Here is a 25594-nt window from a genome sequence, read left to right as displayed (position 1 = left end):
TATTTCATTGTTGGAAAAAGTTCTGGAGCCTTGAAGTGTTTTTAATTTAGAAATACATACATTCGGGAAAAAATATGATATGATCTATAATAAATCTTAACACGTATCTTTCAAAGTGGAAGATGGACTGAAAAGTTCTTTATGTCCAGGAGACTGTCCTGTAAAGCATAATTCTATCTACTGTGGCAGTGGTCACTATCCGTTAATAAATCCTGTGCTTTTGGTTCCATTCTAATTTTTCCACTTATTCTTTTACCTACCTGTGAAAGATCATAAACCTAACAATTTTAAACACATATGTGTAGGGGCATTTTTTTGTGAATCAAAATTTTTGCGACTGTGGTAATTTCTGATGTATTGTGCAAGCATTTATGCTTTTATGCATGGGAAAGAAAAATGAAAAATATTATTTTATTTCAATAAATATGTCACATACGTACACATAGGCAGGCCTGTGTAAGCAACTCTGTGAGGTTTATTCAGGAGGGAATCATGGTCCAGGCTATGCGACACTGGCATAGGTTGACAGAAGTATTTTCATGTCCGTTGTTGTGTACTACGTGTAAGACCAACAGCCAAGTGCAGCTGCAAAACCATAGACTTTCTCCACTTTTTTTCTCAATGCACCTCTCTCCTTCCTTTCTTTCCACTCCCTCTGTGGAGCTAGCTTTGTCTTTGCTCTTTTTGCTCGGATTCTGCCATCCTTCTTCTAACTTCATCACTTTCTGAAGTTGATCTGCCTGTTATTCAGCAAAGCAACAGAGGCTTGACAGCTAGCAGAAGAGTGAAGTGGTACCCTGGAAATCTGCAGTAACTTGTCATTAAGTTCCACTTACTTTGCACTATGCAGTTACAAATGTGTAAAAACACTTTCTGGTGAGTTATTAATGCTAAATGGAATTATTAGTGCTGAATAGAAGATGCATTGCTACACAGAACTATCTTCACAGAGTTTACTAGTGGAGTGTCTATTTCATTACATTAGTTACATATTCTTCTCAGTCATGCATTTGTTTCATTTCAAGTAAAGACACCAGAAGTTAATAGCTCTTTCTTCCCCAAGCATGCTTTTGAAAAATGGCACTTTTAAAGCTGATAATATATTCATCATATTCAATATATTAACAAAAATGAAAAATTCTTTGGAGATCTGTTTGCAATACAGTGCTCTTCTGATTAATAACCCTTGGAAATTTGTGCTCATTATACCATAAACACGACCTTTATAAAACCATCAGAAAAATCCAACTGCAGGATATGCCAGGTCAAAGACTTTTATAAATGTCAAAAAGTGTAAAGCTTTAAAATTAATGTGATTTTTATAATACTTGGCTGATGCTTGTATTTTTGCTTAGCTTATTTATTTATGGTGGGTTTTTTTTGAACCTTTGTGGTTAAGATGTACCAGGAGACTGTGACCTCAGGGGAGCACACTTTAGGATGCATCTTAATAGCCTTCAGAACTTTCTTCCTTATGTTTCAATGTTTAGATGCAGTTAGTTTGTAACTACATTTTTGCTGGACATGATCTGATAAAAACTAGCACCTCTACAGTAGAGGCTACAAACCACATACTGACCACTGCTGAGGAGACATCCATGATGTGTCAGTAAATAATGGTGCAATCAGTTCAACATTGTCACAAGATAAGTCTATAGGCTGAAAGGTGTCAAGAAACACTGCATGCAGTTTTGGGGAAATACACATTTATAACACTATGACCTCTAACTTCATTGGGTTGTAGTCCTCTGAAAACACCCATGCTTCCCACCTTAGCTTGATTCTGAAAGTAAATCTTTCTGCTGCAGGCAGGAAATCACTCTAGGGTAGCTGCTTTATGTGGGAATAACTAGCCAAGAACATAATGAAAAGAAACAAGAAACCTTTTTTTTATACACAATCACAGAATGAGTCAGGTTAGAAGGAAACACAGTGGGTCATCTGGTCCAATCTCCTTACCTAAGAAGGGTCGTCCTAGAGCACATGGCACAGGACTGCATCCAGATGGCTCTTTAGTATCTCAGGTGAGGAAGACTCCACAACCTCTGAAAAAATCTGTTCCAGTGCTCAGTCATCCACACAGTAAAGAAGTTCTTCCTCATGTTCATGGAACTTCCTGTGCAGTTTCTGCTCATTGCCTCTTGGTGCCATTGAGCAGAATCCAGCTTAGTCCAATTGACACCCTCCTGGTCCAACACTTATTTAAATTGATGAGGTCCCTTCTCAGCCGTCTTTTCTGTCCTAGCATTACTGCATGGTGGTAGAAATGTCTCTGTACATTTCTAGCTCACTCTGTGCAAGACAAGCATTTCACTTCCTTGGATTCACTTTCTTACCAAAGAAAGTATGAAGTAGTATAAAACATGAGCAGTATGGAAAGAAACTGTGAAATAGAGCTGGGGATATGTAGATTGCCAAAAGAAAATGGAATCGTTAGTGCAGATGTAGACTCATTGGTGAGCTCCTCTTCCCTCTAGCATTTATGGCACCAAAAGAAGAACAAGTTTTGACATTGTCGATGAGATCATTTAAGTCTAAGCAAAAGCATGTTCAGTTTGCTATTAGCCTACAACCAGGAGAGGATATTGCAGTGCTCAGAGCACTAAATCTGGGGACCTAGAGGTCAGCTTCTTTGTCTGGCACAGATTCCTGTGAAAGCTTTGAGAAGAATACTTTTGCTGTCTGTCCTAAGTTCCTAGCTGAAAAATCGGGATAATCTCTTGCCAGGTAGAAGTGTCCAGAGAATTAACAGTGGAATTGCATAGAGAAAAAAAGTAAGACTGGGTATTTAATATTTGATTTTTTTTGTAAGGAAAATAGAAATGAAAAGCTCCTCCATTCTGAAGTGGGAGGAGAGCTGAGGTTCATGGGTATTCTAGTTTGTCTTCTCCAAAGCCATGACTTCCACTCTTGGGCTTTCTGGTTCTCTGGTAGTTGGCATGATTGGTACTTTGTATGGGCAGCTGGTAATACGCATGCTGACCAAATTGGACAATTTCTAGTTGTTTCCTTATACTAGAAACAGACAGAACTTTACAGAAAGTGGAACATTTATTTTGGGTCATTTAACTTTCAGTGACCCAACAGTTTCCAATAAGGAAAAAACAAAAAATCCAAATTTGGCTGACCAACAGCAATAAAAGCCCGAAGGACTCTGAAGAGCTCAATTAGGTAGGTTATGTTGCTAAAATAAAAAGCTAAGTCTCTGCCCTTGTGCAATTTGAAATCCGTATAAAATGTGGCCCGTAGTGGGTTAGACAAATTCCGTGCTTGACAGTGTTAGGTACCGAAGTTCAGATCATGTTTTTTCAGTAGCTGTTATGTAAAAAAAACAAACCAAAACACACCAGTTTTTTCTTCAGTAGAATGTTTCCTGGGGTCCATGGCATATTTTAGATATGGGGCAAAAGAGGTGATACTTTGTGGGGTTAATGGGGGCCCTCACATTAATTAGCTTTGAGGCCTGAGGTGGGTAAGATCTGCATGATGCTGAGCACTTCAATCCCATTTAGTCAGAACTGGTGGACTTCATTGTCTGTAAGGTGGGCCCACCCTCCTGTAATGCAGATGATAAAGGAACAGGAGGGAAAAAGGTAGCAAAATGGGAGCAGAAACCTTTGTTTAGCAAAGTAAAGGAAATAATGATAGGAGATGATGCGTATCAGACTACGCATGCAAATTTGTCTCTGCATTTTCCCAGTCCAGCATCATAATAGTAGTTTCACAGGTTTCTACATAATGAAAAGAGAAATTTACTCCTCTGTACACCTAGAGGAGTACATTTTCCAATAAAAATTATTGGGATATATGGTCTTATGTGTTTCAAAATGATAGTATGTGTGAAAGAAAAGACTTTAAAAAACACTACATGATGCATAGCTGCAGGCTTCTAAAACTAATAATAATAATAAAAAAAATTCTTTTTCTAAACTAGCTCACTTTGCAGGAACCAGAGAATAAATATTTTCTCTAGAAATAATAATACTTTGAATAGCAGTAAATGACCAGAGTTGATTCAAACTTTCCAGGTGAACAGTGTATGTGCTGAAAAATGCTCTCTATAAATAAACAGTGGGTACTGATTTGTGCCAATCTGGAAAAAAAAAAGGAAGGGAAGAAAATATTTTTGTAATGAGTCATTTTGAGTTGTTGGATCTGGATGTTTGAATTTTGCCAATATTTAAATAATAAAAACAGTTAAGTATCTAAGTAGGAGCTATTGAGTGTCATTTTAGGTGAAAGAAGTGTTTCAGCTGACACAATGGTGGGGTTTTTCCCCCCTTAATTGTCGCTATTTTTTTAGTTTGGCCAGTGAACTGAAAAATCAATTACACACAGATCTCCACAGCTGAGACAGTGTTGCATTCATCCTCTTCAAAGTGACTAGCCACTGCTAGCATTGCTAACAGCAAAACCTGTGAAAGGAAAGCTTGTGTGGTCACACAGTGTACTTGATTCTCAAGCTGTCTCAGGAGAACCAGCAGGATTGAGTCTGGTGTGGCTGGAGTCCCATTTTGAAGGCTCTTCTTTTCAAGTGGGCTTGAAATATTTAGTATAGTTGGGTTTTTTCTTTCTTTTCTGGACCTAAGAGTGATTATATGTAAAAGTATTTTGTTTAAATGTGCCTATTGTATTTTTTTTTTTTTTTGAGATTATTAAATAATGAGAGCACTCTCCAAAAAGAGTATGTGAACAATACAGAAGTTGAAATCACTTTAAGGTTCTTATTTCCCCTTCTAAAAGAAATTTTTAAAAATATACAAACCACTCAAAATGATAAAAAACCCTTTCAAGAAGCTGAATTCTAAGACTATAAATGGTCAGAAAATAGTTTTTCTGAGCGCTAAATTCTCCATTCATGTCACTTGTTTACACGTAATCTCCTTTCAGTTCATAGGTAATCATACGTAACCTATAAAAAATAAATATTCAAAAATAAAAGTTTATCTCTATGCACATAAAAGATACAAGTTGCATGTTAGCTAACTTTCGGTATGCTGAGTTCATATTTTAGCCACTTTATTACAATAACTACAAACAAGTAGTTTGCTGATTAAATCAGTCTCATTTTTTCCATGCCAAGTTAGATCAGTGGTACTACTCATTATGGAGCTGAATTTACCTTCAAAGGGGAAATTCAGCAGTTTTTGAGAAAAGTATCTGTTGTAAAAATGAAGATATTTTTTATTATGATAAAAAGGAGTACCCTAGTGACTATGGTCCATGACAAATTACATTAAACTAATTTCTAAAAGCCACATCTACAATTCCTGTCATATTTTCTGTGTTATATCCCAGGGAAATTTATTTTTTTGGTTTGGATATCTTAAAATTTCCTATTTCATCAGATTCCCTGAAAATATAAATGTGATAACCTCTATTTGAGATCATGAAAGAGCATTATTCACCATGGATAGCCTGCTGTTCTTAAATGCTTGTGTCTTTATTGTCTTTTCAAAAAAATCCCTCCAAATATACATTTCCTTTGGCCCACTGGCAAACTTAATTCATAACAAATTAAAAGTTCTAGCTAATATTGAGTTATCCAAATGTAAGATTATAAAGATTTATAAGCTTGACCATAAGCTCCCCACATATCCTTTCCCTTTTATACTTTAAAATAGCCTGGAGTCATTGTTCTTGAAAATTTTCTATGAAAATTCCCGTTCTTGCTCAGGCTCTCTAGGATGTATTTTAATGCTTACTGCATGTGTACTATTAGATATTAGGTTCCTATATAAAAAATATTAATGATAGCTTTTGAAGTCCTTTTAAAGCCTCCTAGAAATGTTGGAAATGTGTGGGACTTCCCTAGCTTCTCCACTGAGTCATACCAGCTGAAAGGTTCTCTAAGCTTTTGCCAAGGCAGAATGTGTGTATTTTTTTTTGACCTCAGATGAGTTATCATGGAAATATTAAGAGAGGTGTGAGATGGGTTGTAAAACATGGAATTATCCATATCTTAGAGAAACCACTTTATGATCCTGAAAACCAGCTCAGACTCTAGGAAGGAAGGGAAAGGGTACATTAGTTTAGTATCTTTGCTATATTCAAAATAGCTGTGCACATGGACAGAAGGAAAAACTTGCAAAGTAGTGAAGGAATGAAAATAAAATTCTGCAGAGATTTGCTTTTTCACTCAGTGTTTATGGTGGTAATAGTTAGTGATGGAAGAACTGCAAAAGATTTAGATTAATGGGGTATTAGTTTAGAGTTTCTGCCCAGTTTACATACCTCCAAGTTTCAAATGCATTGCAAAAAATTATCTACATTTTTGTGTCTGCAAAAGCTAAGCTAGATTCTTCCTTAGGGGAGACTTTGATAATGCACCTTGTGATTCTTTTTCTGGAAACTAAATCTGCAGTTAAGTTTAAACTTGAAGGATTGGGAATGAGGGTGTGCATGAGGAAAGACTGTGCAGAGAAAGATGTAACATAAATTTCTCTGTAGCCAAGTCACAAAATATAACAATAGGTGGCTGCCAATTTGTTGAGCTGTTTGTTAGGGAACCTGAAGAAAGGGGATCTTGGCCTGCTTGAAAAACATTAAGGAAACTTGCTATTTATTATCCTGTATGAAAAACCACCCTGCTTTATGATGTCTGCTTACTCTAGGGCTATTTTGTTTGGTTTCCTTTGTGTATATTCAGTCTTTGTGATTCTCTTAATCCAGATTTTAGGATGAGTATTTACAGCTGTTTATACTCTTTACCTAACACTGATCCAAGGAAAATTTCAGGTAAATTGGGCACAAAAATTTATATGGGAAACTTTCTTTTCAGTAAATGCTATTTCATTCAAAGCAAAATTTCCCCCAGAATGTGTTAACTTTGTGTAAAGAATTGTCACCAAAAAAAAAATTGTGAAGACAAGATTAAAACTTAGCCATTTTTAATGACACATGTTTTTTTTTGTTTTAGAATGATTCTCATTTTAAATTCTGTTTTCAGTTCCATAGTGAAACATGGTATTTAAAGTCAATATGGGGTAGAGGTGAAGCAGGGAAAAGGACAGACACCAGTATTTGTTTCCATTCATACTCAAAAAAAAAAAAAAAAAAGTGCCAATTCCTCATGGAATGGGCAATTTGAGGTGCAAAGAGCAGGAATCATCTCTTCATCTGTTTTTGTCATATTTCCTTGGTTCGGGCAAGAAGGCAAGAAAGGTCTTATGCTGATGAAGTTCATATCAACAGTGGATTCAGAAGGAGAATCCACTTGACTGGGCTGTGTCACCAAGAGCATAAACCTCATGTTGCTCACATGCCTTTGTAGTATGTGGGCTGTCTGTGCCCAGAACACAGTGTTGTATTTCAAACCAGATTACCCAGTGGTAGGGCAAAATGTCTAGTCCCAGCTGGAGACACAGAACTACATCCCTGTGCAAAAATGCAATGTTTGATTGACATTGGAGGAGTTCTCAATGTGATATAGGAAGGGGCTAAGGTTTGTTGCAAGCTTTTCCTCAAACTTGTGTGCTCACACTTGCTTTGGATGTATAGCCAGTGCCTCTGTCCAAGAGATTATCTTGCCTGTGATTTAAATTGTCTGAAAATTAAAGAAACAAATGATTACTTCAAACTTGGTCAAAATGCTGAGCCGATTAGGCTTCTAAGAAGTGTTGTTCTTGGTGTCCCTACAAAGAAAATTAAGGTAACAATGTTGACATGAATTTCTCAAATGCCTGAACATTCATCTCCCATTTAGAATCTGATTCTCCTCCTCTTTAGAAAGACATGAGACTCTAACATCATTACCTTGTAAGACTGGAATTAGAAAATACTGTATTATCCTGCCATTTTAAGGTGTAGCATGGTCCTCATAAAGACAAGGTTATCTATGTGAACTTCAAGTAATAATAATAATAGTGAGCATTAAGCGCAGGCTGTGGACAAAACCTATCAGTGTTGTGGGATTTTATCCTAGTTTTATTGGTCAATGTTATCCAAACCTTGCTGGTAAAAAGCTTGTAAAAAGGTTGACATTGAACCTTCACCCTCATTGTGTGTTGATCAGCAGTGCTGCATCTGCTCAGGGAGTGCTATGGAGGTCTTTGTAGAGAAACTCATCCTACACAATACCAAAACCATCATAAGCAAATTTTATGGTTCTTCATTGTAATCCAACATTCCCTAACACTTGGAATTTGTCTGTGCACACTCTTCAAGAATTCTTCCCAGTGGGTGTCTACCCCTCTCCATCCCTCTGCTATTGGATTAAGTGTGAAATAGTTAACACTGGCATTCTCAAAGGTTGTCCAAGCTAAGGTGAGTCACAAAAATGGTTGCCATTGCTTCAGTTTTTCTGTTGCAGATTTTAGACTAAAACTCTGTGCACGTTAAATGGAAAGAGAAGCTAATTTTTGTAGCCATAAACATTAGAGAAGTTCTTAAGCAAAGGCTCAGATTTCATGATGCCTCTCACATGCTCCATCATTTAGGGACATGTCTGACACTATTGAAAAAACAGAGAGCAGCTGTGCTCCTGAACATACTAATTTTGTGTGCCACTGTACCCAGGACTGTGGTAGATTTTAAAATCTGTTCCAGAGGCTCTGAGTCCCAGCCAAGGTCTTGCAGAGCTGGCTGGATTTTTCCATTTAAAGCTTGTTCTCGTCCCCAGATGGCTTTGCATCGCGCTGGCTGGCAGCAGCAGGTGCATGAGTGCCGAGTCATGGCACAGGAAAGGATCACAGAATAGAAATATTTCATCCTCCATGGCTTGTTATCTCAGATGAGTTTGGGATAGCAATGCTGTTGCTCTAGGTAATCCGAAACTTTGAAGCTCTTCTCCGTAGCACTGGGACTATGCACCCAATAAACTGTGTCCCCAAGCACAGGTGACATTTCTCACTCCAGTTTACATTTGCATTTGTGAGTTACAGAATGTTTGATTAACCTCAAATTCTTTGCTATCGCCAAATGCTCACCTTGAAATTTCTGTGTGATTCAGTACAATCTCAGGTGAAATCTGTATTTTTTTCTTTAGTAACTTCTTCCTTTCATAATGTGTGAAAGTTTTGTATAACTAAAGCTAAGTATTTCCAGAATTTTAAAAAGTACCTTTATGGGTCTTTCCTATTCTGAGGTAGTATGAATGGCATGTTCATCACTACCTTATCATCATTCTGACCTGTTAGATTTATTTTTACAGTGTTTTTGTAACCACGTCATGGGAATGTAACAATTGCCAAAGCAATGGCAATCAAATACTTGATCATTCTATGCTGATTGCACTCTGCTTTTCTGTTGCCTATATCCTCAGCTGCTGCATTCAAAAACTTTTGATTTCTTATGCACTTACATTGAGTTACAATGTAGAAACTACCCCAAAAATGGCAGTTATTTTTGGGATTAAAAACTATAATGAGATTGCAGTGACCTCTAATCCACTACCTTCAATTTACTAGTGATTCTTAGTGAAACGCTTCACAGAGGAGTTGAAAGTTGGCAAAAAAATATGGTCTTCAAAATTTGGCTCCAGCTGATTTTATATCTAGAAGCACAACTTGGATGATCTTCTACAACTGGTTAATTAAGTCTTATGTTTTTAGCCCTCAATTATATGTATAACATGACAAATGTTGTTAGCAGATTTGCTGGCCAAATATGGAGAGATGTCATATATCATTCTGACTACTTTATATTTGCACTCTTAAAACATGTATGCAACTTGTCTAATAAAATGTCTGTATGTATGAGAGGTAAAAAAGAAACAAATTTCTCTCTTTGCATCTCTCCCTCTGTTGATCTGTCTGCCTGTGTCCCTGTTCAGTGAGTAGGGCAAAACTCCCCTTTCATTTTTTTTCAATGTTTCTTGGATTCTTACCAGCAGGTTTTTACAGTCTGTTGCCTGCCTCTCAGATTAGAAGAACACTGGCATATTTTAACAGTTTCCTAGGATCCAAATAGTCTTTAATTAACAGGGAATTGATGTTTTGGAGTGCAACCAATATAGGAGACACTGAAAGCAGAGAATGAACTTGGATCCTTCCAGCTTGTAGCTGGCTGTGGCCAGGGGCAAACAAATAAGCAAAATAGGGTCCCCTGCAAATAGGTAGTACCTTATTGGTATGCAAGGGGATTTCTTCATTTGCATTACGTTCCCACAGAGCTGGTGGTTTGCCGGGAGGAGCTTTCTGCTGCACAGAGTCTGAATCAGCTCCACCACCCCTTGCAAAGAGCAGAAAGTGTTCATCGGTACCTTCCCATAAACAGGATTTCAGTGGCTCCTGAAACTGTTATTTTTAAATTTGTATTGATCAACTGTTGAGGCAGCAAGGTATGTTCTGTTTGTGAGGTTTAGGTTGAAACAGAAGCCGTTGGTTCCATGAGTGAGCATTTAATTAAAAAAACGAGAAGTCTGCAAATGACATGACTTTTGCTGAGCTGAACAGCAAGTTGTTCTTTATCTTTTTGAGTAATCTGCCTTTGTAGGGTTGAGCAATAGGGTAGGGATGAAGTGCTGAAATTATAAGAGAATTAAACTAGCTGAAGGTCTCAAGGGATGTTAGACATATGCTGAACCATTGTTCCAGATTGTCCATGGAAATAAATGGTTTATAAGGTAATTCTAATCACGATAGACTGATACCTAAAGCAATTGCTGGCAAAGAATTATAACCAACTCAGTCACTGAGTCAGCTGTGCTTTTTTTCGCTAATGCAGTAATTTTTGGATAAGTCAAAATGTATTTGTTTGATCCAGTATTGTCTTTTTATTGTTGCTTTGTGTGTGGGCGTGCTGGCTTTTATCCCCCTCCCCTCCGGCTAATCATATCGCCTGCTGAATGCTTTCTCTTTTTGCATGCAGGTGGTACATGCCAGAGCCCTGCTCTCCCAGCCCTTGTGCGTCCTCCTGCACCACCCTTGCAGCCATCGCTGGATATTAAGCCGTTCCTCCCGTTTCCTCTGGACACTGCTGCAGCAGTGAATCTCTTCCCCAACTTCAATGCAGTAAGTACTCTCCCAACACTTACCCTGAGCCACAGCTTCCATGAAAGACTTAAGAGGGCACAAAGCAGGATTTTATGTACTTCATTAAACCTGGAATATCCTCTCCCTTACTGAGGGCCAAATAGCTCATTCAGACATGCTGATAGGCCATAAATTGAAGCCTACATGGGTGTTAGTCAGAAGAAATGTAGAAGGAAAAAAATTATATGATCCCGAGTGGCATGCAATAAAGTTTCAGGCTGTATTCAGTTCCAGGGCTTGTGAATACCCCACAGTAATTTAGGACGTGCAGAGCTTCACTAACTTACAGTTCACTGCAACTCTCAGAGAGGAAAAGTTTCAGACCAATGGGATTCTACATCCTGTCTCCAACACAGTTCCTGAGAAATACTAAAAATTTACAGAGCCTAAAGAAGAAAACTCTGTCAGGGCAAATAAAGTAAGAATGAAAACAATTAGCTGCTGTATGAGCTATTCAGTGGGAAACAATCCAGGGTATTTTTTTCAGGTTAAGATGTGTTACTTCTCATGTCTTACGTTTAAACTAGGATAGATTTCTCCCTTTTTTCTTTTACTTAGTCATGCTATGTATGATTATAGAAATCCTATTCCTTCGTTAGTATTTCAATTATTTTACTGACATATGTCATCGCTGTTCCAATTTTCCTGTTTCAGGCTGAGATAATTACTGCTCCTAAAAAAAAGGGTCTGCATTGGTTTTATGTTAGTTTTGACTTTATAGAATTATGCCCCTTTTCAATTACTTTTGTAATTCTCTTCCTTGTTTACATATACTCTGTATACAAAAAAAAAAAACCCTCTTAAGAACATTTGTGCTTACCTACTTTGAGAGACAGAGGGGGGAGTGGAATTTTCCATTCTGAACCAATTCTAATTGACATGCAGAAATCTTAATTAAAATAATTAAGAGTAGTAAAGGAACATAGGCATTCTAGAAAAAAAATAGTAATCAATAAGGAATTTCTGTATTTAAATATTTTTTACCTTTCATAGATGTTCATTTTGCTTTAAAGTAATTAAAATAAGCTAATTGTCAAAACTATTTATGCAGTCTTGAATTCAAGAAATCCACAGCATTAACAGAGAAACTACAATCTACAAGTCTTAAAAAGTACAGAAACAATATGTCAACGAACCACTATTACAAGTAAACTTTAAATTTATAGGTGTGTTAGTATGCTGCAAGGTTTTAAAATGGTCTGAGTTTAACCAAGGTACTCATAACCCATAATGAAATGGATACAACTTTAGACTTGTTTAGTGTGCTTTAGAGTTAAGATCTTTTAACCAGTTGTGCCTTGTGATCACTGTTTGTAGTTAATGCAATAGGCCAGCTGAATTTTTAAGATATCTATTAGAATTTCTTGTATTTTTCTTCCTCAGCATTTTCCATGGTTCAGAGTCTTCAAATTGTTTTGCTAATTGTTTAATTATATAGCTGAAATGGAATTTTAATAGTGAATGTTAATAATTGTTAATCCTGTGTTACTCTATAAATTTCCAGTTTCTTTCTTCTTACACAAACTGCTTTGCTACTATAATTATTTTGAGGGAAGGGTGGATAAGTTATGCTTATATTAATTTGGAAGTAAGAAAGTAAAAATAGACTCATATCAAAACCATGTTATCCTGAACATTATCTTAGTAGCATATAATTTGGTAAGAGCACTGGTAAAGTAAGCCTAGTTTTCAGGAGTGAGACTTGAACCCCTTTTTAACAGCACTCTGAAATCTGTTCCCATGCAAAACACAGCTTACTGTGATGTGTGGCCATCTGCCAAGTCCACCTTTGGCAGATATGTCAGTCTTGAGTGTGAGGATGCTGTCATCAGAGCTGCTGTCACCTGCCTTGCTGCTCATAGTTTATGCCTTGCTAAGTGACCTTTGCCTTCTCATCATGTGTGCTGACATGCAGCATCATCCTCCATGTTCCCACTTTCTTTGTGAACAGCACATTATTGAACGCTTCTATGTTTAGCTCATATGCCAGGGATGGTTAGCAGTAACCTCCAAATGTATAGACTAGCTGAGTAGTTTTGCACAGTTTCAGAAATTCTCTCCAAGCCAACAAAACTTTTGGGGGCACATCAGCTGCTGACCATTATCAGCCCAAGAAGAAGTTAACCCACACATCATGTTGGACTTTAAACAGAACTTCTGCCAGGGGCTTCATTATGTGAATGTGAAACAGAAAAAAGGGTTTAATCAAAAATTATCTTTGTAAATATGCCTCTTCACGATTGGCTGCAACTGTTGATGATGCATTTTCTTCATAGACTTCACTGACAGTCCTATGCAGTGTCAGTGGAGAATCATTTATGTTCTGGGCTAAACACAGGTCAAGCAAGTGGTCCATAACAGAACACCTGAACTGGATGTTCTCTCTCGTGTTGTCAACAAATTATCATTTTTCTTGACTGAGACATCAGGGTCATAAATTGAGTCATAGGAAATGGATTTCTAAAGATCTCTTGACCCTTACAGGAACAAATTCCACAGGAACAAATGAGTTTGGCAGCATGTCTGGACTACTTCTCAAAAGGCTAGAGGGAAGTCCAGAATTTTGGCCATTTATTGGCCATTTTCCAACAGCCTTTGTTTGAAAACAGTATGACCAAGGGGAAACTTGAATAAAAGTTCAGACATATTTCAGGGAAAATAAGTAGTCTCTCGCAATCCTAATTAGCGTGAATGTTTGGTTGTGATGGACATAGGCATCTGAGCTAATCAGCCTAAGCATCTTCACTAAATATAATGAAGTGAAATCAGCAATTTCTCCAAGTTATGCGTGGATAAAAATGCACAAAGGTAGCAATGGAAGCTGTATATATTTTTTGGCATGAAGTGAACCCTGAAAGTTCTCTTTCAGCTATGCAGACTATAATGAGGGACTGGCTCAGCTGAATCTACATTTAGATGAATCCCACATTATGGGACTGGTCATAAGCTATTCACAGCTCATATATTAAATTCCACTCAGAAATCATATGACAGAAGTGCTGACATTGTATTGTATGTTTACAGAGGAATGCTCCCATCTATTAAGCAGTTATGCTTCTAATTTTATCTAAAGACAATCTTCAGGGAATTTGAGGATTCAGATGAACTGGATAGAAATATTAAAAGAGGTGGAAGCAAAAGTAACTTACCAGTGGAGAAAGTTAGACATGTACATAAGAACTAATAAAACCAAATACTAACCTTAAGTATTGCAAATAATCCTAGTAAGGTGTATTTTATAACATATTTCACTCTACTTCAGTTTATTACAAGCATATGACTTCTTTATTTGTTACTGATGACTTTGCTCTAAAACCAGCTCAATTTTTGCTGGCTGCCTCTGAAGAAAACATTCAGCACTGATTTCCACAAAGGCAAAAGCTTTCATTGAAGCAGAGACTAGAAGAGATAACATGGAGTATGCAAACCTGTATCAGTAATATCCTCGGACAGAGAGTAGAGGGAAAAGAAAAAACGGAGTAACCTGAGAAAAGTTAGGAAGATAATGTTTGAACCTTTGAACCATTCAGTTTCAGGAGGAACATTTTCTATTTATATGAGAAAGCATAAAGCAAACACAGCAATTAACAATCTGGTTAGCTGAACATTTGTAGGTGCTATGCTCTTAATTGTGAAGCAAATGGATACCCTCAAGTCCCATGTAAAAGGAAATTGTAACAACACAGCTGTTTAAACCAAAAACACCCCACTAGAACAGACCCTGCAGAATCCCAGGTTCACTGCAAGTTTATCTGATCTAAAAAGATGAATCAACCGGATGGGTTTTAAATGACAAAATTTTATTTAATGAGAGAAACTATGGCTATAAATAATGCTTATGTAGCTTTTTAAAATAGGATTTGAATGTTTTCAGAGGAATGGAAAAATAATTAAATTGTTCTGAAAATAATTTGAGATCATTTAGCAAATATTTTATGTTATGTTTCTGCATTTTCATTTTCAGAGGGAGAAGCTGCAAGTCTGCATATATCTAAGAATTAGAGATGCAAAGCTTTAACAGTTGTATTAAGCATGTACGAGTCTTTGCATGTGAATGTGTGTATTCTGTTCATGAGCTGATGGTTTGTTGCAGAGAAATTTCACAAAGCATCAAAGTCTAGAAGTTAACTAACTTGTAGAAAAATATTGATGGGTCTCTGGTCTAAGAGGAAATGCTTAGTTTTGCAAGATATCAGCATCAGCCCTAAGCTGATGGACCCTATGACAGAAAAAATCTTATGTAGACTTTTTGGTAGTCTCCAAAGCACAGATGCATCAGAAACCAGGTTTTGCCTATTTCCAAAGCTCTCAGAATGATATACTTTAGTCTCTTGAGCAGGAGACAGAATTTAAAGTTCAGAAATGCAGGACATTTGACATTACAAGGTAGAAATTTGGACAGTGCATTGCACTCATTGTTTGTTTATTCTTTGAAGGATATGCTGACCATCTTTCTGAAAAAATTCTAAAAAAATACTTTATCACACTTTGTAATATGAGCACAATCTGTAAAGGAAGAGGTACACAGTATAGAAGATCTGAATAAATGCTTGAAAACAGAAAGAGTGATGTTGCTTGAAAAGTTCCATCCCTAACTCCAAATTAAAGCCTTGTTGCTAATACAAAGTTTTCCAGATAAGCATGCTTTGGAAAGAAACATCACTACAGCTTTGACTAGAAAAGTATGATTTGGAAGAGCAGTGGCAATGTCAGAGTTGTACTAAACATGAATGGAAAATGAACTGTTACTCTACAGACATGTTTCTCATGATTCATCTGTAGTAATCCTTGTTCAGTTCCCTGATTTTCCGGTTTGCTTGTTCTATGCCAATAGCCCCTGGTTCATTATTAAGTGCTTCCTATTTCACCTTCCCCTGGTTATGGGAAAGGAGGAGGAGGAGTTAACAGTGTCCATTGCCCATAGGTTGGGGCTCTAGTGGTATCTTGGGTTAGAGTGCCAATGTGGTGCTCCTTGCTTCCTGAAAACCACCCTGTGCAACAGCCCAGCAGCTTCCAGGGCAGCACAAAGGCTACACTCTATTTATAGAGGTGAAGCTTGTGTTTGTAGGTATAGTCTTCTTCTATTGTGGCCAGACGGTTGATAGAAATGGACGGTGTAGAAAACCTGCCTGCTGAGAAGTATTTCTGGGAAGGATTATGCCAGGAAATGCAGAGAAAACCTGTCAGAAAGCTGTCAGAAGAGATTTAAAAAATATTTTCCTTAGGCTCTTGTCCTGGATAGTTATTTTATCTAGAAGAGAGATATGTGCTGCAGAAATGATGTGCCAATTTTCTAGATGTTATGAATAAGAAGTAGTGTTTTGATAGAGAGGACTGGAGGAGGACTCTGAAATACATGTTAGTTTTTTTAAATGTTATCAGCCTGAAATTTACAAAATAAAGTCAAATCTTTTGTATGCCACTACATAATGGTTTTGTTTTATTCTGACTTAATTGGGCAGAGTATCATAATGAGACTATTTTTCCTCATATAAAATCCTTTCAAGTTCAGTAGTGATGACATGCTGTCAGAATGCTTTGTTTCCAGAGGAGGATAATCAGGCAACAACACAATGGCCTAATTCTGATGTGAATCAAAATGGAATATTGCCTATATAGAGGAACTTGGCAGTAAAAATATAGTTTGTGCTGATTTTTAATGTTATTTCCATGAGAAGGTCCTTTATCAGGTGGAGAAATGTAGTGTGCCAAATTTTTCATTTGTCAGACAGAGGGGGTTATTGTTTCTGGGGCCAATCTTTGAGTAACTGCTCATTTACAGGTACCTAGAAACAGAGGGTTTGACTTTTTCATTTCCTTACATAGCACTGCAGTTGAACTGTAAGATAGCTATACTCTTTACAATCTATATCTCCATTGCTGTTTAGCTGAATGTTATTGAAAATAGAGAACAAAACAAAAATAATGGCTGGGTTCAGGAATTCTTTATTATAACATTTTCATCGCTGCCCAGAATGCTTAATTAAGTCTGCAGGACAAGTAGAGGAGTTAGGAAATGAGCAAACACTAGAAGATCCTGGCAATTCAGATGTTTTATTTGGTGCTTGCAAAACAGGAATGAATCAACATCAGTATGAAATATTCAGTCATTTGAATTTGCCAGATTTATTTCCCATACACTTAAATCCTTAAGCTACACCCTGGGTTCTGTTTGAAATACCAGTAAAACACTGATTTCCTGATACAGAGGAAAGATTTACAGCTCAGGAGACATCATGAAATTAAGGTTTTTGTCTTTTTCTGGTTTTAAGTCAGATTAGGCTGGATTGAGATCTCTAGGCATACTCTGCCTGTTTTTATGTATGGTCTATGCTCTATGTCATGCACAGGGAGGAGAGTTTATATTTTGACTTGGTAGAAATGAGTGTTCCTGAAACATGGTTACCTGTGACTGCATGGATGTTATTTCTGCTTGTAGTGTCTCAGTCCCCGAGAACCTCTCTCCAGAGTCATTGCTGTTATGCTCTTTGGATTTGATGCACTGTTAAGGAACATCTAACCTTAGTTCCTTTGCAACCTCCTTTAAATGTTTTTTCATCTATTTGCAACTTGTAGCTGGGCCTTCTTCAAGTTTAAACCCAGCAACAACAACATTTTTCTTATCTTCCTCTTAGAACTATCTTATGTTGTAGCAGTGCGCCTTGTCTGTGTTTTGAATTGGTTTCATTGGGCCCATGCAAAGCTCATGAAGTCCAAGGCCAGGAGTAAGTTCATGCACTGGGGTCAGAGCTGTCCCTGGTAGCAGGACAGATTGGGGGCTCCAAGAGAGCAGCCCAGTGGAGAAGGAGTTTGGGGGATTGATACATGAAAAAATGATCATGACCTGGCAATGTGTGCTTACAGCCCAGAAAGACAATTGTAGCTGGGGCTACATCAAAAGCAGTGTGGCCATTAGGTCAAGGGAGGTTATTCTTCTCCTCTATTCTACTCTCATACAATCCCACCTGGAGTACAGCATCCTGTTTCCAATGAAAGACAGCAAAGTATTAAAGCAGGTTATGAGGAGGGTGGGTCAGGAAAATTGTCAGGGCAGTGGAACACCTCTCCTATGAGGAAAGATTTGAGAGAGTTGGAGTTGTTCAGCCTGGAGAAGAAAAAGCTCTGGGGAGACCTTATTGCAGCCCAGCAGTACTTAAAGGCACTTACAAGAAAGATGGTGAGAGAGTTTTTACTGGGGCCTGTAGTGATAGGACAAGGAGAAATGTTTTTAAAAAGAAGGAGGGTAGGTTTAAAATGGAAGCAATTGTTTACTATGGGAGTGGTGACACATTGGAACAATTTGTCCAGAGAAGTTCATAGAATCATATGATAATAGAATTAATTGGGCTGGAAGGAAACTTTGAAGATCATCTAGTTTGAACCCTCCTGCTGTGGGTAGGGACACCTTCAACTAGACCACGTTGCTCAGAGCCTCTTCAAACTTGGCCTTAAGTAACTCCCGTGAGGCAACCTGTTCCATTGGCTCAACACCTTTACAATAGATTTTTTCCTAATTTCAAATCTAAACTTACTCTCTTTCTTTTTGAGCCTATTCCTCCCTGTTCTGTCACTACATGCTCTTGTAAATAGTTTTGTCTGATGTTTCCTGTAAGTTCCCTTCAAGTACTGGAAGGCCACAATCAGGTCACTCTGAAGCCTTCTCTTTTCCATTTGAATAATCCCGATTGTCTCAGCCTTTCCTCTCAGGAGAGATGCTCCATCCTTCTGATCAACTTGGTGTCCCTCCTCTGGACTCACTCCAAGAGATCCTTCCTGTGCTGGGGACACCAGAGCTTGATGCAGTGCTCCAGGGGCTTCCACCAGAGGGAAGCAGAGGGGCAGAATCCTCTCCCTTGCCCTGCTGCCCACGCTGCTTTGGATGCAACCGAGGATAGGATTGGCTTTCTGGGCTTTGAGTGCACAGTGCTGGACCATGTCCAGCTTCTTGTCAACCATCACCCACCAGTCCTTGTCAACACTGCTGCTCTCAATCTGTTCATCCCCAGCCTGTGCTGATATCGGTGGTTGCCCTGACCCACCTACAGCACTTTGTTCTTGGTCTTGTTAAACCTCATGAGATTCCCATAGGCCCACTTCTCCAGCCTGTCTAGGTCCATCTGGATGCATCCTGTCCTTCACATGTGTCAACAGTACCACTCAGCTTGGTGTCATCTGCCAACTTGCTGAGGGTGCACTCAATCCCTCTGTTGATGTCATCAGAGAAGATCTTAAAGACATTGCTGTATTATATTATATTAAGATATTTTTAAAGATATTAAATTGCAGTTGCCTCATCATTGAAAGTGTTCAAGGTCAGGTTCAGTGGGACTTTGAACAACCTGATTTGTGAAGGACGTCCTTGCCAAAGCCAGGGGATTGGACCTGATGATCTTTGCAGTTTCCTTTCAACACAACCCATTCTCTTTCTGATTTACCACAACTTATATGAGCAGTTTTAGGATTATGTTCCAATTAGGGAATCAGCAGTCTCCTATGCTTATGATGAGCAGATGTCACCTCCCATTGCATAGAATACAGTAGCCTTGAGACCTTCAAGGAGTTTGTTGAGTACAAATGGGTAGATACCATAAAAATATCAATTATAAAGTTTTATTTTTATTTAAGTTAAATTTGTATCAAGGGTGCTCTGACCTTCCATGATTGCTTTCTGAAGAAATTCAGGTTTCTAGGGTGTGTGTTCTCCTGGGAAGCAAATCTTAAGGTTATCTTAAGATAGCCTATGTTTTTGTCATTTCACTTTACTGAACGTTATAATACCTATCCTTGAATTAATCTCTGTAACAGAAATGTGGATGCAAATAAAATACCCATTTCCTGGTTGCTGTCCAATTTTTGGAATACAGTGTGTGTCTTTGGTTAATATGCTTTGATTTATCTGGAAGATTTATTTTGTGTGAAACAGCATTGCCTGTGTTTGGCCCTCTGCACCTACCATCTCTCTCTCTTCAGTTCCGTGGCCTCATTCAAGGTCCTTACAGTTACCTCAGTGCTGATGGTCATTTGGCCACCTGCAGATTGTACATACTTTTTGGGTGCAGGTAAGATGTTGCTCTTTGTGGAAACAGCTTACCGTACATGCGCTTTCATCCTCTGGTTGATAGCTCACAGTTTTTTCAGGATTTTTCATGCAGTGTATCACTCTCCAGTAACTCAGCACCTTGTCTCTGAGGAGATGTTTGTGCTCCTTCTTCTTGCCACGTGAGAATGGGTGAACTTCTAACTATTCTCTACCAGTTCTCATGTCCATAATTAAAAAGGTCTGAGCCACAAAGACCCTGTTTGTACAAGCTTATAACTCTGCTATTGAATAAATGGCCACACAGTAGGCCATGGAGTATAAACTTGAAGACAATTTCGTAAGCAGTGTTGCAGGCTGGAAGTGATCTCTGGGAAAAGGACTACACATACCTAAAAATTACATACTATAGGCTTTGTTTTCAGTGTATTTTTAAAATTTGCTTAAGTGGTTTCTTGTTCCTAAGGAAATCAATAGGCTCTAAATACCTCACACGCTTATTTGTTTAGCTGATGATTAGGAAGAGCAAAGGAATAGATTTTGAGTCATCTTGTTCTGTCTTACACGTTTGTTGGAGGGTACTGCACTGTGAGCCAACTTGCTGTTGGGAAGTCATAGTACCCAAGGCAAAGGCAACACCACAGCCTTGTATGGGGAATGAGGGTCTCTCGGGATTTTGCTTTCCATGCAAAACATTTTCATAAAGGAAATTAAATGAAGTACTCTTCAGATTTGTCAAGTCTTGATGAGTGAAATTACTTAAAACTAAATTTTATAATGCATTTTGTAAAACATTTTAAATAATGTTTTAATTGGTTGATGCTTACACCCTTTGCCTTAATAGCACTCAGATGAAAAAGATCAATGATTATTTTATTCTGCAAAGACTATAAAAATTTAATGGTTCGCATAATAAGTGTAACTCATAAAATCTACATTTTAAATATGGATGGTTATTAACCTGTTTTTAAAAAGCTGCAATTAAAGTGAAAAGGAATTACTTAAAGCAATGATTTTATTACTGTAGTCTGAGGATGAAAAAAGTGATAAAATTCTAAAATCACTGTTATTTCTGTTGATGAGACAGACATTTGGAAGGATTTAAAGTAAGGCATGATTTTTTTCTAACCCTAGGTACACTTGTGTTTCTAACATAGATGAATAACTATTTGCAGATTTTTTTTTTTTAACAACCTGCAATTTGTTCTTAGGAATTTCAAAGATATCTTGAAAAAAGCATGAGTTTACATGACAGGTAATTTCACACAGAGTAAATGCATTCCTAAGCGCAGTTACTTCATTAATTGTTTATTCATAGTATTCAGTAACAGTGCTTCTACTATTCAGAAAGGTGCCTTAAAACACATGCACACTTTTATCCTTTATGATAATGGAAAATTTGGGACTCTTTTCTACTCTTTTTACTCACAGTAGTTTGGGCTGGTAAATGGCATATGCTGAAGAACTCGTTTATCTGGAGTCTTTGCATGTTGCAATCTTCAATGAAATATTTCTCTAATGTCTGTGTCCTGTCTAATTTATTTTATCCTAATATTTTTTGATAAGGGAAGAAAATCCCCAAGGGTCATATGTTGGACTTGTACAGTAAAATTGGACATAGAATTCCAGATACTCATGCAACTACTGTTTTTCCTGGCATCTTTCCTTTTGGCTCTAGTGAATGCTTAAAGTAATCCTATGTTAATATTCATATAGATTAAATTGGTAATCAAAACATTTAATTCAAGAATAGTACAAACTCCCGTATTTCCCAGGAAATCTGTGCTACTCTTTTAAATGCATTGGTTTATATAAAACAGGTGAGTATCAAATTCTTACTATTTCAGAGAATACAAAGCAGAATTTTTCTAACAAACATTATTTTTTTCCAGAATTAAATGTTTTGTGATTTCACAAGTAAAAAAGTTTTAGATAGCACATTACATTTACACATTTTTTATAAGAAACTGTAAGAAAAAAAGTAAATAGATTGTTTAGTTTCCTTACATGATAAAAACAATTATGTTTAGAACTAAATGTAAAAGCTGTCTTAATGACTCACAAAAGAAGACTAAAGAGTCTACAAGTGAAGGAAAAGGGCAGATAAATAATAAATTTATATAGGAAAGAGATGTTCTTAATTACATTTAGAGATGGTGTAAAGCTTGCTGCAAAGTTGCCTGGGAGAAGTTTCTTTCAGTAACTTGCTACTGTGAAACTGCCAGGATGTTTGAATGCAAGAGAGACCAATTCTAATGAATGGAGACCATGGAAAAAAAATCCTGAAGTTGAACATAATAGGCCTGTGAAAGGAATACTGAAAGAAAATTTTAGGGCAACAGTATTTATTCACTTCTGGAACATTTGTCAAGAAAATAGAAAAAGGTGTAAATCTGCAGCCTTTACTTCTTTCATTCAGGTCCAGTTTTCATTAAACTTATCTGTAGCCCACCATGCTCATGCTTTGTTAAAAATTAAAATGCCAGGACTAAGCCAAGCATTATATGTGCCTGTTCTGACAAGTTACAGAAGACCAGAAGAGCTGAGAACACAAGTAGCAATGATTGCCAGACTGTGTCTTCGATGAGGTATATTTTAGGAAGTTCTTGAGCCAAATGTGTTGTCTTGGCATGTGCTAGTCCCCCATGAGGTAACATACTTAACTAGATGGAATCAGCAGGAGAGTTTGTTTATTTTAACTACTAATGTGGTAATTTTAGTTTGCTTGTTCCCTTCCCCAGACAGAGCATAATATATCCAAGCAGAGAGATACACAGGAAAATTTCCTTGGGTAGCCTTAGTAGTAGGAAGAGATGAGAAAACATGAACTTTGACTTGCTATAAACAGTAGAAGTCTAAGTACTATTTTTAAGGTGCTATGCTTGTGGGAGCTAGAAGTGGATGAAGAAAAAAAATGTATTTTGTGTTACTCATATTTTGTGTTTATAATGGACTGATTTTCTAATGGATCAAACCCATTACATTATTGGTATTGCTAAGACTCAGATGACCAAGATAAATCACAGGGGTGATGCCTGAGTTAATTATAGCAGTGCTCTCCCAAATGGCACTATCGGCTCTGGGAGGCAGTAAAAGCTATTGTTGGTGTTAAGAAGTAACATGAGAGAGTGGTGCCTGGGAGAGGAGAGGCAGTGAGGAGACTGCCATTTCCAAAGGATTGGAAAATACTGGCTCTGTGGTGTTTGACAAGGAAGAGAGGTGTGAAGACAAGTGGAAGATTTTTAAGGAAAAAGAAATATCACAGAACAGGTATTTGATTTGATTTGATATGATTCATTTGCTTAATACACACACCCCCCCCCCCCCCATAAAAGTAATGGTGGGAACCCTACAAAGTGAGTTAAAATACTCAGTTTCCACTTAAAGAGTCCTTCTGTCCTTATTCCTGGCAGGAACAGGTCATTTCCTTTTTACGTACAAACTTTTCCTAGGGATTTATTATCTCTTGAAAGTTTTTGAGGCAAGTTTGTTATCTATAAATATCTATTTTTGTTTTTAGGGAAGCTATTTGAAATCTAGTTGTTTTTCTTCTAAATTTGAACGAAAAGAGAGAAATCACCTTGGTACTTACTGAAAATATGTCTCAAACTGAACTATAAACAACCACATAATAAGAAAGAGTCTGTGTATATGAAATCAGAGAAAATCCTTGTTTAAGAACAAACCCTTAGATAATCTAAAATGTCAGAGCAGTACAGCTGTTCACTCTCTGTTCTGAAGTCTTACTGAAGTAAGGATTCCCAAATAAAGGGGGATTTTTCATAAATTTATGTGCACAGAGAGGCTAGCATATATTTGGGGTCTGAACTACCTTCATTTTCCATTAAACAAAATAATAAATGAAGGTAAATGCTACTTTCAGCAGGTACTGTGTGTTCAAGTTTCCTATTTAATGTCATAAAAACAATATCTCCTGTTCTCTTCAAACTGGCTGAGTTTCTAGAACCTGAAAAAATGTCTGTTTCAGATTACACTGAATTGCAGAAAAACTATGTTTCTGAAGATTAGTTTGTGTTTGTTTTTTTTTTTTTTCCTTCATTTGGTAGAACTCAAACATTCCCCATTCAGTTGATTGGGAAATTTTTATTTCATTTAGAATTATCTCCTTTAGCTGTTTCTTCAGAAACCACTGGAACATTTTAAAAAGAGCTTCCATTTTATTTTTTTTTAGAAGCTGCTGGCACATAAATTTATGTGAGGGTAAAGGGTTCTCTCTGTGAGATGCTACATTTAGTGTCCCTTGAACAGCTCAGGTGAAAATACAAAAAACAAAATTCTGTGGTTAATGGCATTAGTATTAATAGAAACAAATAATTTACTTTTAATATAAACAATCAAGGAATTGTGAATTTTGGTAAAATTAAAAGTTCATTGTCTTTTAGTTCAAGGAGGAAAAGGCAGAACAGAACCAAGTCGGTACTCAAAAACACAGAACACGCAATGTGTAAAATGTGTTAGGATTCTCATCCTTACTTACTCATTTGGTGATTCGATTAATATCTCTCCTTAATACTAGTTTGACTCCCAATAAAGCATTCCCAATAAATATTTTATTTATGTTTCTTAAAATATCATTTCTGCAGACCAAATTACAGCAGGAGAAAGGTTGTGAAGACCAACTTTGACTTCAGTAGTTAAACATCTAAAACATTTGTTAAGTTCTTCAGTAAGACACAAGATTAATCAGCAGAGCAAAAAGCCACTTAATGCTGCAATAATGTATTATTTAGCCTATAGCTTCTTTTAAATAAGAGGAGGATTAACAAACATCTGCTTTGGACTTTAGCTGTCATTGACAACATTTAAGCCTTTAACCTACACAGGGTTTTAAGATGATTATATAATCAGCAGATTTTTTTTTGTTTTGTTTTTTTTTTTTTAAGGCAGCTATTGCTGGTGATAAATGTGGATTATATCAGGCTTCTGAGCTATGCTAAGGACTTGTTGTCTTGCTTGGCTTTTGTCATGTAATGGTATGAAAAACAACTCTGGTTTCCCTTAGTTGTTCCTGATCATTCAAAGCATAGAATGAGAGAGAAACACCAAGTCTTAGACAAAGTTTTGTTGAAGAAGAACAATCTGGCTGATGGGGATGAATCTTAAAGGGATTGGCCATTTTATTGGATAAAAGTTGCCAATCTTACAGATAGCAGTAGTCAGGTGGTTTTAGAACTTGAAGAAATTCTCTGTGGTAACAGGAGCTTGTGGGGACTTATTGTGAGCTTGGGAATTAATTTGAATGTTGTTTGTAGCCAGCTTCAACTCTAGATGATAAAATAGCCATACATTGTTTTTCTTTCTTCTCCTCATGTTTTCTCAGCCTGAAGTAGCCTCTTTGATGTATTCCTTCCTCAAACCAGCAATACTGAAACATGTAGACCAAAAGAAAATCTGTTCGAGTTAGTCTAGTGAGTTTCAACTTAAAGGTTCGAGTTGACACTATAGTCTTTTAAAACACATCCTTAGGCTTTGTTTTATTTAATCTCATTTATCAGTCATTAATTTTGCACAAAAGGTGTCAGCCCTGAGTAACTTAATTTTGGCTTTACCATACATCTTTTAT

General features: G+C 37.1%; 1 protein-coding gene across 3 annotated transcripts in view; it reads left to right on the top strand.

Annotated features, from left to right (window-relative positions):
* ZNF385D (zinc finger protein 385D) overlaps window positions 1-25594 on the top strand; it is a 416346-nt gene that overhangs the window by 271490 nt on the left and 119262 nt on the right. For all 3 annotated transcript variants that reach the window (XM_053987806.1, XM_053987810.1, XM_053987816.1), the window contains one exon: window positions 10810-10952. In XM_053987806.1, the coding sequence (XP_053843781.1) occupies window positions 10810-10952 (143 nt within the window). The remainder of the gene's footprint in view (window positions 1-10809; window positions 10953-25594) is intronic.

Source organism: Vidua macroura, chromosome 1, assembly GCF_024509145.1.
Source record: "Vidua macroura isolate BioBank_ID:100142 chromosome 1, ASM2450914v1, whole genome shotgun sequence".
Lineage (NCBI taxonomy): Eukaryota > Metazoa > Chordata > Aves > Passeriformes > Viduidae > Vidua > Vidua macroura.
The sequence above is the reverse complement of the archived record's forward strand: the minus strand, read 5'-3'. Positions and strand labels throughout refer to the sequence as shown.